Raw genomic sequence first — 12,099 nt, 5'->3', positions numbered from 1 at the left:
CTCTAGGCAGCTCAGGAAGTGGTCCTGTGCTACTGCCTGATATATTGTTAGAAGATATGAGGGCCTCATATTCCTCCACCAAAGACCAATCAGGATTTTAGTGGTACAAATGCCCATGACTGGCTACTCCCTGAAGACACTGGAGTTGCCCATCCACTAAGGATACATGAGAGGGATACAGGACACTTTTTCTCTGCAAAACAAAACAGGCAAGATTCTGTGGGCAATCCAATGTTACATGGCCTGAAGGTATACCTTAGTAGTATAGCTATTTCAGATATGTTTTTGAGCTCTGAAGTTTTTAAGGTTCCCCAGCATGTCTTTGGGTATTTTAAGACATGTTTGACATTATTTCATCTGGTTTACAGTTTATACTTTGCTATATTGAGGCTGGTTTACTACGTAGTTGGGCTCTGCTAATTCTGGAATTTAATTTTTTTTTTTAAAGGCCACTTGTCATCAATCAAATCAGCTGCACTCTTTGCCTTAAAGAGACCTCACACAGACTTTGGTTGGCTTTTGGAATATTTGTAACCAAGTATCAGTGAACCCTGAACACTGTTGCTCCAGCTTCCATGGGGCGGAAGTGGTGAAGTGTTTGGGTAACATTTCCAAGCTTAGTCAAAGGATAGTTTACAGGTCAAAAATCAATACAGCACACTCTGGCCTCCAGTGAGTAAACAAACTGGTATGTTTGATGACAACTTAACAATTATAACATTGGCCATCATGCTCTCAACTTCAATAATTCTTCCCATGTTCAAGCTGCCACTGTACAAAATGCCACACAAAGGATTCCCACACCAACTACCAGCTGATGCATATGGCCACTTCCTTTCCTTGTCAATCTGCTACATACCCATCCACTAGTGACTTTATTGAGACCATTTCAAGTTAAATTCAAGTGTATTTCTTTGAATTGGGAAGCAATATATAGGCAGTTAGCTTTTATCTCTGCAGTCCCATAATCTTACCACCTCTTCAGTCAGCCATAGAGGCTTTCAGAAAATGCAAGGTGGGTAAGAACTAAAGTTTTAACACAACTGTTCCAAGGCGCTGTAGGATTTAGGAACACAATCAAACAGTTTTCAAATAGGATGTGGGCTCTTCATTCTCACTTTCCAAAGTTCCCTTTCTCCAAAAACACCGTAGCCAAATGGATGTTTCTTTCAAGCCTTCTACCAGCCATCACCAGATGTATGATAACACATAAAACCAGTGTCCTGGTAAAAGTGGGTGCAACAGAAAACATTTCAATGTCCATCCATTCAACAAAATAGTAAGCTTAAGCCCTTTCTATAAAATTCTTCCCTGAATGCTTGCATCAGGGAACTCAGATAATGACAATTATGTAGAAAGAGAAAAAAAGTTTTACTATTAAGTCTAAAACATGAAAATATGCCTGAAGCCTGCCAATAAAAATTATGCATGTAAATGGCCAATACTTCATGTAAATGACTAATACTTAATACTTCTTGTGATTTACAGTATTTTCTACATTTATAATTAAAAGGGTAGAAGAGATGGAGAACACTTCACTTAAAGGGATATTTTCATCAAAATAACCTTTGCTAAGAATAATCTCCCTGGAACTTGGAAGTGAGCACTTCAACAATGTCATGCAGTACACATGCACGCAACTAAAACTTCAAGTTTATGAAATGCTCATTATATCAGCTGCACCTCCTGACATTTTTTTTAAATTTTTAACACAACTCCTTGCACGTCATAAATGGAATTTTAAGACCAGAATTTGAGGAAAGCCATATTGTTGAGAACCCAAGGGAAAGAAAATGCATTTTGTTTTTGTGCTCTTTTCACGGACTGTAACTTCTTAATAGTTAATGGATTTGGGACGCTAGTTGTAACAGTGCCCTTGATCTAACAGTCTGTAAGCAATTAATTATACTCTTCTAAATTTTATACTATGCAACATGGATACATGTTTTTAGCTTTGTTGTCATACATGTTTTCAGTGGCCTATCCCCTCCATCTACAGGATCCAGGAGCTTGCATGATTGTTTATCAGTCTACTGTATTTAGAAGCTAAATATTCAAAGCCAAAAAAAGGGCAAAGCATGCTCTTGTGGTGATGTTCCCTGGAAAGAGCAAAAAGAAGACAGGAAAAAAACCCACACATAGGGATAAGAAAATTCAGGCAGAAAAGTCAGTTGGACTGTGAAAGCTCTGTTTTCCAAAGTGCCAGTTATTGTGTGGAACAGTATACGGCCACTGTTTGTAAAAGGAATAATATCAGAACTGACATGGTAACCTGAGCTAGTTTATTTGTATTTCAGCAGGTATCACAAGATCTTATCATGCATGGCAGACCAGCTAGGTGCAGTGTAGGTAAGATCTCTTTTACCAAAAGGCAGGTAGCATATTCCTGTTGCAAAATACTGCCCAGTAATAGATGGACATTTAACATGGGTATTTCCTTCAGTGAAATCCTAATCTTATTCTTATCACTTCACCATTAATGCCGATTGTCTTCACTACCCTAAAAACAACTTATTCTTTCCTGGCCAAGAAAAACAAATGTAAAGGGCTCAGAAAGTTAACAGATTCAAATGCTGGTGAACTGAAGTAGGAAATGTATTTCTCAGGTGAGGCTCAACCAGAAAAAAGCTCTCTCCTCCCAGTCACCTTGCAACTGAACTCTGAAGAGGGAGGGGGAGGGGGTGCCATGATAGCAGCAATGGGAACCGATCCTACATAGATTATTTAACTTATTTCAGCAACCCAGGGGAACAGAGGCAGTGTCTGAGGAACCCAGGACCAAACTCACTAAAGGTGTATTGTAAGGTATACAATACCTGGAAAGAACAGGAATAAGGATAGAACCCGCTGTATATGTAACAAAATATTAGAGATAGATGTACAGTGTATTTCAATAATCCAATTTTATGATGAAAATGTGTGGAACTTTGTGGTGAGTGTAGCACTTCCAGTTATTCTAACTGTGGTTAAGTCTCCACTAACCTCTGAATAATTTGCTAAGAGATGTAGAAAATGAGAACGTAATAATGAGTGCAGACGTTGGTGTAAGAAGAGAGTAGTAAGAGCAAAGTAAAATTCATCAGAATAGGTGTTGAGATATGGAAGAACTGAATGGGACAAGTATGAACTTGGCAAAGAGACAAGTAGAAGTGGGTATCTTGGCAGATAAGAAGCATTCACACAAAAACGTGGGTATTCTGGGTATAAATACTGGTCCTGCAAGATTTGTTTCTTTGTAGCAACCTAGGGGAGGTTGTTAATGCATGAAGTTGCTACCATTGTCCTGGGACATTTCACTAAGTTGGTCTGACAAAGAGACCAGCTAGCATACTGTCTCAGTGATAATAAGCCTCTTGAGTTTTTGCCATGGAATACACATTTGAATCATTCTTTCTTTGTCACACCTGGGCTCCACATAGCTGCTTGCTTGCACCAGCCTCCCCGGAGCACACAAGCCCTGGCAGCCTAAACACCGACAATGAACAAGAGACCACCCAAACACACGCCTCAGAACAACAGTGAGGTTCCAGTGCAAATGAGTAGATGCAAATTTTTATCCAAGTATCAGAAATACATTGCCACTTCCACATGACACCTGGAACCAGATATTACACCCCATGTTGCTCACCTGAATAAGGATTAAAGCTAATTTAATTCTCAGTTGAAGTGCCCACACAGGGGTTTGATGAATGCAGTTTAGAATCATACCTTCAATTAATTCAGATCATCTTTCCTGAGTGTCCTTATGTAGACACTCCTTAATATACTGTTGAATAGTTTCAGACTACACAGAGCAAATTACATTTTATATAACAGATTTTAAATTAACTGAAATCAAACTAATAACTAATATGAAAACTAAATTATAGTATAATTCAGTTAATCTTTGTAGAGTGCATTTCATAAAAAAAGCATCAGAGAGCTTCAAAGACAATATTTGAAAGAAAAAGGTATGCTAGGATCTATTTTAAATACCATGGGCATCTATGGAATATTCTTGAACCACACCAATTTCATTAACTGAATAGTGATTAGGTATGTCATGGGTGTGGAAGGAGATTAATAAAACTGGATTAATGTTATTCAGTTTACTTATGACCCTGCATAGATGTCATATTATAATCAGTTGGCAACCTTTTTCTATTAGACTGAACTCTCATTTCCCTGCTGAGATTGCATCAATCATCAAGTGTTAACCCAGTGCACCCCAAGCACATTCTTACACAATTCGTTATAATGCATTTGTGGAGGGTGAGTGTTTTGAAGGGGAGAAGGCAGATTTTGTTTTTGAAAATTTTCTTCCGAAGCTCACAAAATGGGAAAGTTATGACTTCCAAGAGAATAACATTATTTGTTACTGTGGGTATTGTAACTGTGGCTACCAGTTACAATAAACTTCAGGACCTCACCCTGCTGAACACTGTACAAACTTATACTGAAAGACAGGGTCTGGAGCTTAGAACCCTAAAACCACTTCCAAGTGCAGAAAGGCATTACAAGAACCAATGTTTGGAAGCTAAACCAAACAAATATAAATTAGAAACAAAACACAATCTTTTCATTTAAAAAAAAAAACTGTGAATGATTCACCATTGGAAAAAGCCATGGTATGTGGTGAACTCTCCGTCTCGAGGGTTTCAAATCCAAATACAAGTTAGGCTACAGTTAAACAGCAGCCCTTTGGTGAAATGTAATTGCCTATGAGAGCTGGATAGCTAATCACCGGAATAGATTACCTAGAGTGCTTGTAAAATCTCCATTATTTGAAGTGCTGATAAAACCTTTTTTTTTGGGGGGGGGGGGGAGGGGGGGGGGGGGATGCTTTGGGCAAGGGGTTGGACTAGACCTCATTGACCTCCTGAGGTCCCTTCCAGTCCTATTTTATCATGATTCTATATAAGAGATTGGATTAAATGATATAATGGTCCCTTATAGTTATAGCCTATAAAGGGACTCTATGAATTGTGCAGCACTGCTCAGCATGACCAGTGCAAAACAGAGTGTAGAATTAGTAAGGATAAAGAGACTGAAGGAATGAGAAAGTAAAGTTAAGTGTAAGGGCCTTGTTGCACCTTATGCTATAAGCCAAATAAATATTAATCTGCTTAGTGTTGTTCAGCTTAGTAGAGTACAGGCATACCTCGGAGATATTGCGGGTTCAGTTCCAGACCACCGCAATAAAGTGAGTCACACGAATTTTTTTGATTTCCCAGTGCATATAAAAGTTATGTTTACATTATACTGTAGTCTATTAAGTGTGCAATAGCATTATGTCTAAACAACAATGTACATACCTTAATTAAAAAATACTTTATTGCTAAAAAATGCGAAGTGAGCAAATGCTGTTGGAAAAATGGCACTGATAGACTTGCTCGACGCAGGGTTGCCACAAACCTTCAATTTGTAAAAAACGCAATATCTGCGAAGCGCAATAAAGCGAAGCGCAATAAAACAAGGTATGCCTGTAGTCACACCTTAAGGCACAAAATCATCTCTGCCTGTCCTTCATCTGCACAGCTAGGACTTGTCCCTAGAGGCTTGGTGAGCAGGGGCAGGACTAGGAGCTCGGAGGGAGAACCGACTCACTGCTTGAATTCCGAGGAACCCAATTGTTTTTTTTCTCCAGAGCCCACCCTCCCTCATGCTGTCCTTGCTTGAGCTGCTAGCTGGCCAGGCACCACTTGAGCTCCTAAAAAGACTGGGACCCTTGGAGCTCAGGCAGCCTGCAGCCAACCAGCAACTCAGCTGGCAATAAATAGCACTGGGGAAGAAACTACGGAGAACAAAAGGATCAGGCCCCTTGGAGCTCAAGGAGTTCCCGACTGGCTGGCAGCACAGTTGGCAGTAGCACAGGAGTCAAGATCCAGAGAAAAGAAGGATCAGGCCCCTCAGAGCTCAGGCAGTTTCTGGCTGGCAGCCACGCCTCAATGCCATCACCACCAGCCAGGTTGCCAGTTGGCCATCAGTAACTTGAGCTTCAAGCAGCCTGATCCATTTTTTCTCTGGAACTTGCTCCCTTGACACCACCACCAACAGGAGCAGTGAACTGGTCTAAATAGCAGTGGAAGATACCACCTCGGGTAGCTGCTCAGACCAGTTTGCTCTGCCCAGCAGGTGCAGAGTCAGTCTGAGTAGTGCCAGGAGGCACCGCCGCTGCCAGGCAATCAGGGCAGCAGCACTTGTTTTGCCTGATGTACCATGCCCAGTCCTGCTGCATCGCAGCATCCCCACTTGCCCTGACTCAGAAGGGACCACTGCATCCTGGGATGCTGGAGTGGCCACACCTTAATGCAACAAGAGCAAAATTAGGAAGATTAGAGATGATCCTGTCTGGAGTGGTGTAACTTTAAAATGACTAATGAGTGCTTTTAGTCATTTAAAGGGTATTAACATGCAGCCAATCCACAGGATAAAAGCTCCAGAAGCCACATACAATTACCGTGTTACAAGGTCCTAAGAGATATATAAACTAAGTGAATTTGTCTGAGAGTTGGTCTGGCTTTGAAATATAGTAAGTAGGCAGAAGATGGTCATATATCACTCACAGACCACCTGCCTGGCAATTATCGTTAGGCAGTTTACTAGAGCCATCAATCACCATCCTGTTCTGTCATCACCACCATCAAATATTACAAAGTAGCATATTTATATAGTAAAAGTTGTACAGTAAAAGTTTACCATCCTCCAAAGATTAACCTTTGTTTTCATTCAGCACTGACCATTTTACCAAAGTCACTCTAAAAAAGGTTCCAAGAAAGAAAGACCACACTGGCAGTGGTTTACGATTTGGCGTAGGTTTAATTGGCTGCTTTGACATCTTTTGGGAAAAGAGCTGTGATGTAATCAAACTTCATGACTAACTGAAAAATCAAAGTTAAACTCAGAAAAAAAAAAAATATATATATATATATTTATATTTATCCTTGAGACAACTCTTGCAATTTAGGTTAAATAGCATATTTACTATATGTGCAGCATATCAAACAAGTTCCAAACCAACTAGTGCTGCACAGTATCCTCCTGGATCTTCCAAAACAGCAGGAGGTAAGATGCAAGAGTTAGTCAAGGGGAAGAATGTTCACTTGTTTTAACCAGTGGGTATATTCAGACTGCGTAACCCACAATCAAAGAAGAAATCATAAACTAGGAAAGCAGAAAACTGTGTGTAAGAAAATGACAGGAGAAACACAAAAGGTAGATAGATGCAAGACTCAAATGTTTTCCATCAAATTTTGGATACTTGAAAAGTTGGCTAGGAAGATCTTACAGTGTGAATGAAAGAAGAAGAAAGAACAGTAACAAAAGATAGAACTAACCATATAACGATTGTATAAATTATATAGGTGATAAATGATACATATCTTCAAAAAAATTCATATTTCTGCAGTTTATGGCATAATAATGTAAATTACTAGTTTATTCCAAGCAAAATTATGTAATTTGAAGTGGTACTATTTCATAATAATACTGTAGCTTAGAAAAAGGACACAATTATGAATTTACTCTACAGATACTACATATGCATCAGACTTATTGTACAATAGGGTATTTATTATGTAATTATGCAGTTATTATCTGGTCTGTTTTTCTTCTGTGCAGTTACAGAAAGAGAAATTACCTCTTCACATTGACTCCTGAAAATAGCTAAATACCATTACGAGTTAGCTCTTTGAAGACAATTGCTAAAGAATCTTAAAGATTCAAATAGCAGAATTACTACCTAAAAATCAAAGACAACACTGTTCTAGAGGATATGTTTTGTATAACACTTTGCGTTGTATTGGTACCAACATCTCTCTCAAAATATGTTTTTCATTTGGCGGTTTCAAAATTTGTTTAGTATTTTACCACCAGTAACATACACAGATTTTAAATTATTATATATGAATATTATTTCTTGAATCACCTCCGATTATATTTCATGTAGACCAAAAATATTGTACTAAAAATATATGAAACTCAATTGATTATGTTATCTACATTTTGAGTGTACAATACAAAGGAAAAAACGCCTGATTTTCCTCCTCAAAATATTTTAAAATTAAAATAGCTGTCTTCTATAATTTATTTGCATTTATCCTCTCCTTTATCATGAAACACTAGACACTGATAAAGCAAACATTCAAATTTAAAATAGAACTAGTTTAATGGGATATGAAACTCCTCTCTGCTTTGAAAATAAGAGCTTTCAATACACAGAGTATATAGTAGGGGCCTATTCATGTGTGGATGTTGTAATGTTCATTTTACTTGTTCCAAATATGAGGAAAACATTAACTGACCTGTTTTCGATTGCAGGTTCCTTCTTGGTTCCTCAGGGCCTTCAATTGGTTGATCAGCAAGGAAAACTCGTGCCTGGTCTACAGCATTCAGAATGGTTTGCTCTTTATCCTTCAATTCATGCCTAAGTGCCTTTTGCAAAGGAAAACAAAAGTTTCATTTGTAACCTAATGTTGTGTACAACAAACAATGTAGCATCCTCTTCATTTTCACCCTTCTCCCCAGACTATCTAGTGAGTGACTAATAGCCAATGTTTAATTCAGGCTGCAAGTGAAAATGTAAATTTTGCACAAGAAAGACAAAAGGAAATTAATTTTGATTGAGACGTGATTTTGCAGAGCTAAGTTAAATGTGTGAGTACAAGAAAAATTATGATAATGGGCTTAAAATATTCACCTAAGTAAAATTATTATATTTGAACTGACACAAAAACATACTTTAAACCTTTCATTACTCCCGGCAGGACTGCTAGCATATAACAGAATGCTTTAACAGACTTTTTTCTTTTGTTAATAGAATGACAAAAAAATTACATCCAATGAAATAGCAGAAGATAATTTCACAACTGGCCATGAGAACTGCAAGAGCATTTTGCATTCGTTAGAATATGTTAAGTAAAAATATAGAAAATTAAGAAGCGAAAACAAATCAAACTACATGGTATCAAAACTCAACTGAACAGAACAGATGGAAGAGAGTCTCCAATTAGCCTAAGATATTTTCAGCCTGTTACACCAAGGCAATTACAATTTTTCTCCAAGAGGTTTTTCATGCAAATATTATTAAATCTCCATTTTTTTCTCTAGCATTTGTTCTGTATTTAAGAAGGGTTAAAATATAACTTTTTGCTCAAAAAGATTTTGTGTTTAGGAGCAGTGAATTCTGATACGCCATTCTACATCACATTTTGCTCCATATAAAATGTTATAACTTTGAAAACTATCACTGCCAGAGAAAAATACTTTGCTTGAAATACTTGCATTTACTACTATCACTGAACATCCAAAATAGCATAATGTTAAGGCTGCATTGTATAAGTTCTGCTTTAAAATGATTTCTGCGCCATTTATTTTAATATCTCTAATCAAAACTTTAAATATTAATTTTACTAATCTAGTCCATCCATTCTTTACCAAGCCAGAACCCAAACCTGAAACCTTTCAGTACACAGGAAAATACTAATCTTCTTGCCTATTCTCTTCAGAGCCACTGGTTATCATTTTTTGGTAACTTGTGGAAGTCAAGTGAGGTCCCAGACTGGAAAAGGGCAAATATATAAATGCTTGTCTTCAAGAAAGGGAAGGAGGATCCAGAAAATTACATAATAGTCAGTTTGGTATGAATACCTAGAAACATTACGCAGCAGGTCATCAAGGAACTAAGTATCTGGAGAGAACAAGGTGATCAGGAACAGCTGGCATGGATTCACAAGAACAAGTCATGCAGAGAGTGACAACAATTATTAGGGCTAGGGACAGAAATTACACATAAACCGGTGAATAAGTGATCAGAAACTGGTTCAAATCTGTAGCACAAAGAAGATGAGTGCACATAAACTATTTTCAAAATGGCCAACGCTGGTTTAAGATAAACCTGGATGGATGTAGTATCAGACCTAGCTGATTTAGGTTAAATGCGGTTATTGAACTTCTATTCCAGATCCCCTCAGATTCAAGTTGACCCACACTGCCGCTGCATCCCAGCATGCTTTGCACCTCCCACTCAACCTCAACCCTCCCTGGGGCAGACAGCTTAAGCTTAAGCCCAGCAGGGAGGTGTGCTCTAACGTCCCCCCTGGCTTCTGACCTGAACCAACGCAGGCATGTGGCTGCATTTCTGTATCAAAAATGAATGTCCGTTTACTTGCTTATCGGTTCAATCGACGCAGCTTACACTAACCTGCAAAGACTGAATTCATTAAGCCTTAGGCTTTTTGACTGTCTGTAGGTTAAAAGAACTGGGATTATTTAGTCTGGAGAAAAAAAAAACCAAAACTGAGGGGGATTTGATAACAATCTTCAAATACCTGAAGAATGATTATAGAGGACAGAGACAAATTATTCTCTGTTGCCCCAGTGAACATAACAAGGAGCAATGGTTTTAAACTGCAACGGGAAATTTAAGTTGGATATTAGGAACAACTTTCTCTTTCTGAGGGTGGTTAAGCATTGGAACAGGCTATGCAGAGAGGTTATGAAACCTCTATCCTTCTTTTTTTTTTAAGTTTTTAAAAGCAGGCTAGATAAACACTTGACTGTTCAGTCGGGGATGATTCTGCCTTGAGCAAGTAGTTTGTCTACATCACCTCCTGAGGGCCTGTTCCAACCTTATTCTTCCAGGATTCTAGTTCTCATGTCCTTGCACACACGAGAGCAAAGTTTTCCTTTTAGAACACACATGGTCATTACAAAGAACTCCAAGGAGAACATTGTACATGCTATTAAATATCTCCTGCACACTTAACATTATGGAACAAGTGATAAAGTGTGAAAGCTCAGTAGGGGTTTGGCCCTTGCAGGACTCCTCATTTACGTGCATACATTGGTAGGAAGACACTTGTGCACACATTGGTAGGATCAGGTTCTAAATTTAATTAAGTCCTCATTTTAAGCCTATTCCAACTTGAGGGTTAGGGTTTTACACCAAAGGACATTTTTATAAGAAGCAGTAATATATACTGGAAATGTTAGTTCAAAAGTCTGAAAGACTATTAAAGCCAGATAATCTTTCATTGATTTTCTGTCTCATTTACTTTCTAATTTCTTACTAGAACATGGAGAGACCACAAGTACATTTTAGAAACTGAGGTACACGGGAATACTCCTTTCTTAATTCTTACATTATGTCTTTTATACTAGCAGTGTCTCAAAAATCCAAAATATTTTCTCTAGGTAAGTCTAGCCTGCAGTAGAAATGTTCACTCACACAAAAAATAAAAGCACTCTTTTATTCCGCTTGCTGTATCCCACGTCAATTACGCTCAAGTATTTGTTTTTTAAGTTGGTGTGGGCATGCAAGATCATGTGGCAACTAAAGGTAGACAATCTGTCTTATAATTTTAAACTAAACTGCACAAAATTTTACAATATTAATGACAAGTTCTAAATTATAGATATTTAAAAGTACCCAGCTCTAATTTATAGAATTCTTTTTCTTAGTTCTATCTCAAGTCTGCACCAGTCTGGCTTTCTGCCTTTGATATCTATTATACCTGCTCTTGCCAAAGGTTTCATAAACAACTCTCAGAGTTTGTATGTCACCTTCTTTGATACTTTCAGCCAAGCTCATCTAAAATTTTTGTTCTCCTGGGGCTTTGTTGCTCTGTTCTTTTTCTCCATTTTGTCTTCAGTAATATATTTGGGGGTTATATTCTCCATCAATTTTTGATAAGTCACACAAAGCTCTGGCCTTCATACATTCCTTTGCTAACACATATCACCAGGTATCATATTCTAATAGTAATTATTTCCTCACATTCATGCTCTGCAAATTTACCAGACCTACTTCCATCCATCCAAATCCATGCCTCTATCTTTCTGAAACCTACTCTTGCCTAGTCACCAAACTAAACTCCATTTGGTAATAACTTGACCTCTGATTTTCCACACCCTCCCCCAGCTGGACCCAACCTCTGGAGATCATCTAATTTAACCTCCTACCTGAGGCAGGATCATCTCTATCCAAACCATGCCATACAAATCCTTGTCTAACCTATTATAAACACTACACAATCAACCCTATCATACAGCTTAACTCACTACAAGTAAATCAGGGAGACAACTGCTGCAAGAATTGTAAAAACAGGTTCAAGAGATCTA

At 38.0% G+C, this 12,099-nt stretch overlaps 1 protein-coding gene across 5 annotated transcripts in view; it reads right to left on the bottom strand.

The window, feature by feature from the left end:
* UTRN (utrophin) overlaps positions 1-12,099 on the bottom strand; it is a 553,135-nt gene that overhangs the window by 130,030 nt on the left and 411,006 nt on the right. For all 5 annotated transcript variants that reach the window (XM_090040990.1, XM_090040992.1, XM_090040993.1 and 2 more), the window contains one exon: positions 8,283-8,412. In XM_090040990.1, the coding sequence (XP_089897116.1) occupies positions 8,283-8,412 (130 nt within the window). The remainder of the gene's footprint in view (positions 1-8,282; positions 8,413-12,099) is intronic.

Source organism: Crocodylus siamensis, chromosome 1, assembly GCF_052110815.1.
Source record: "Crocodylus siamensis isolate JL-2025a chromosome 1, ASM5211081v1, whole genome shotgun sequence".
NCBI lineage: Eukaryota > Metazoa > Chordata > Crocodylia > Crocodylidae > Crocodylus > Crocodylus siamensis.
Note: the sequence above shows the minus strand (reverse complement) of the source record. Positions and strands in the feature narration are given on the sequence as shown.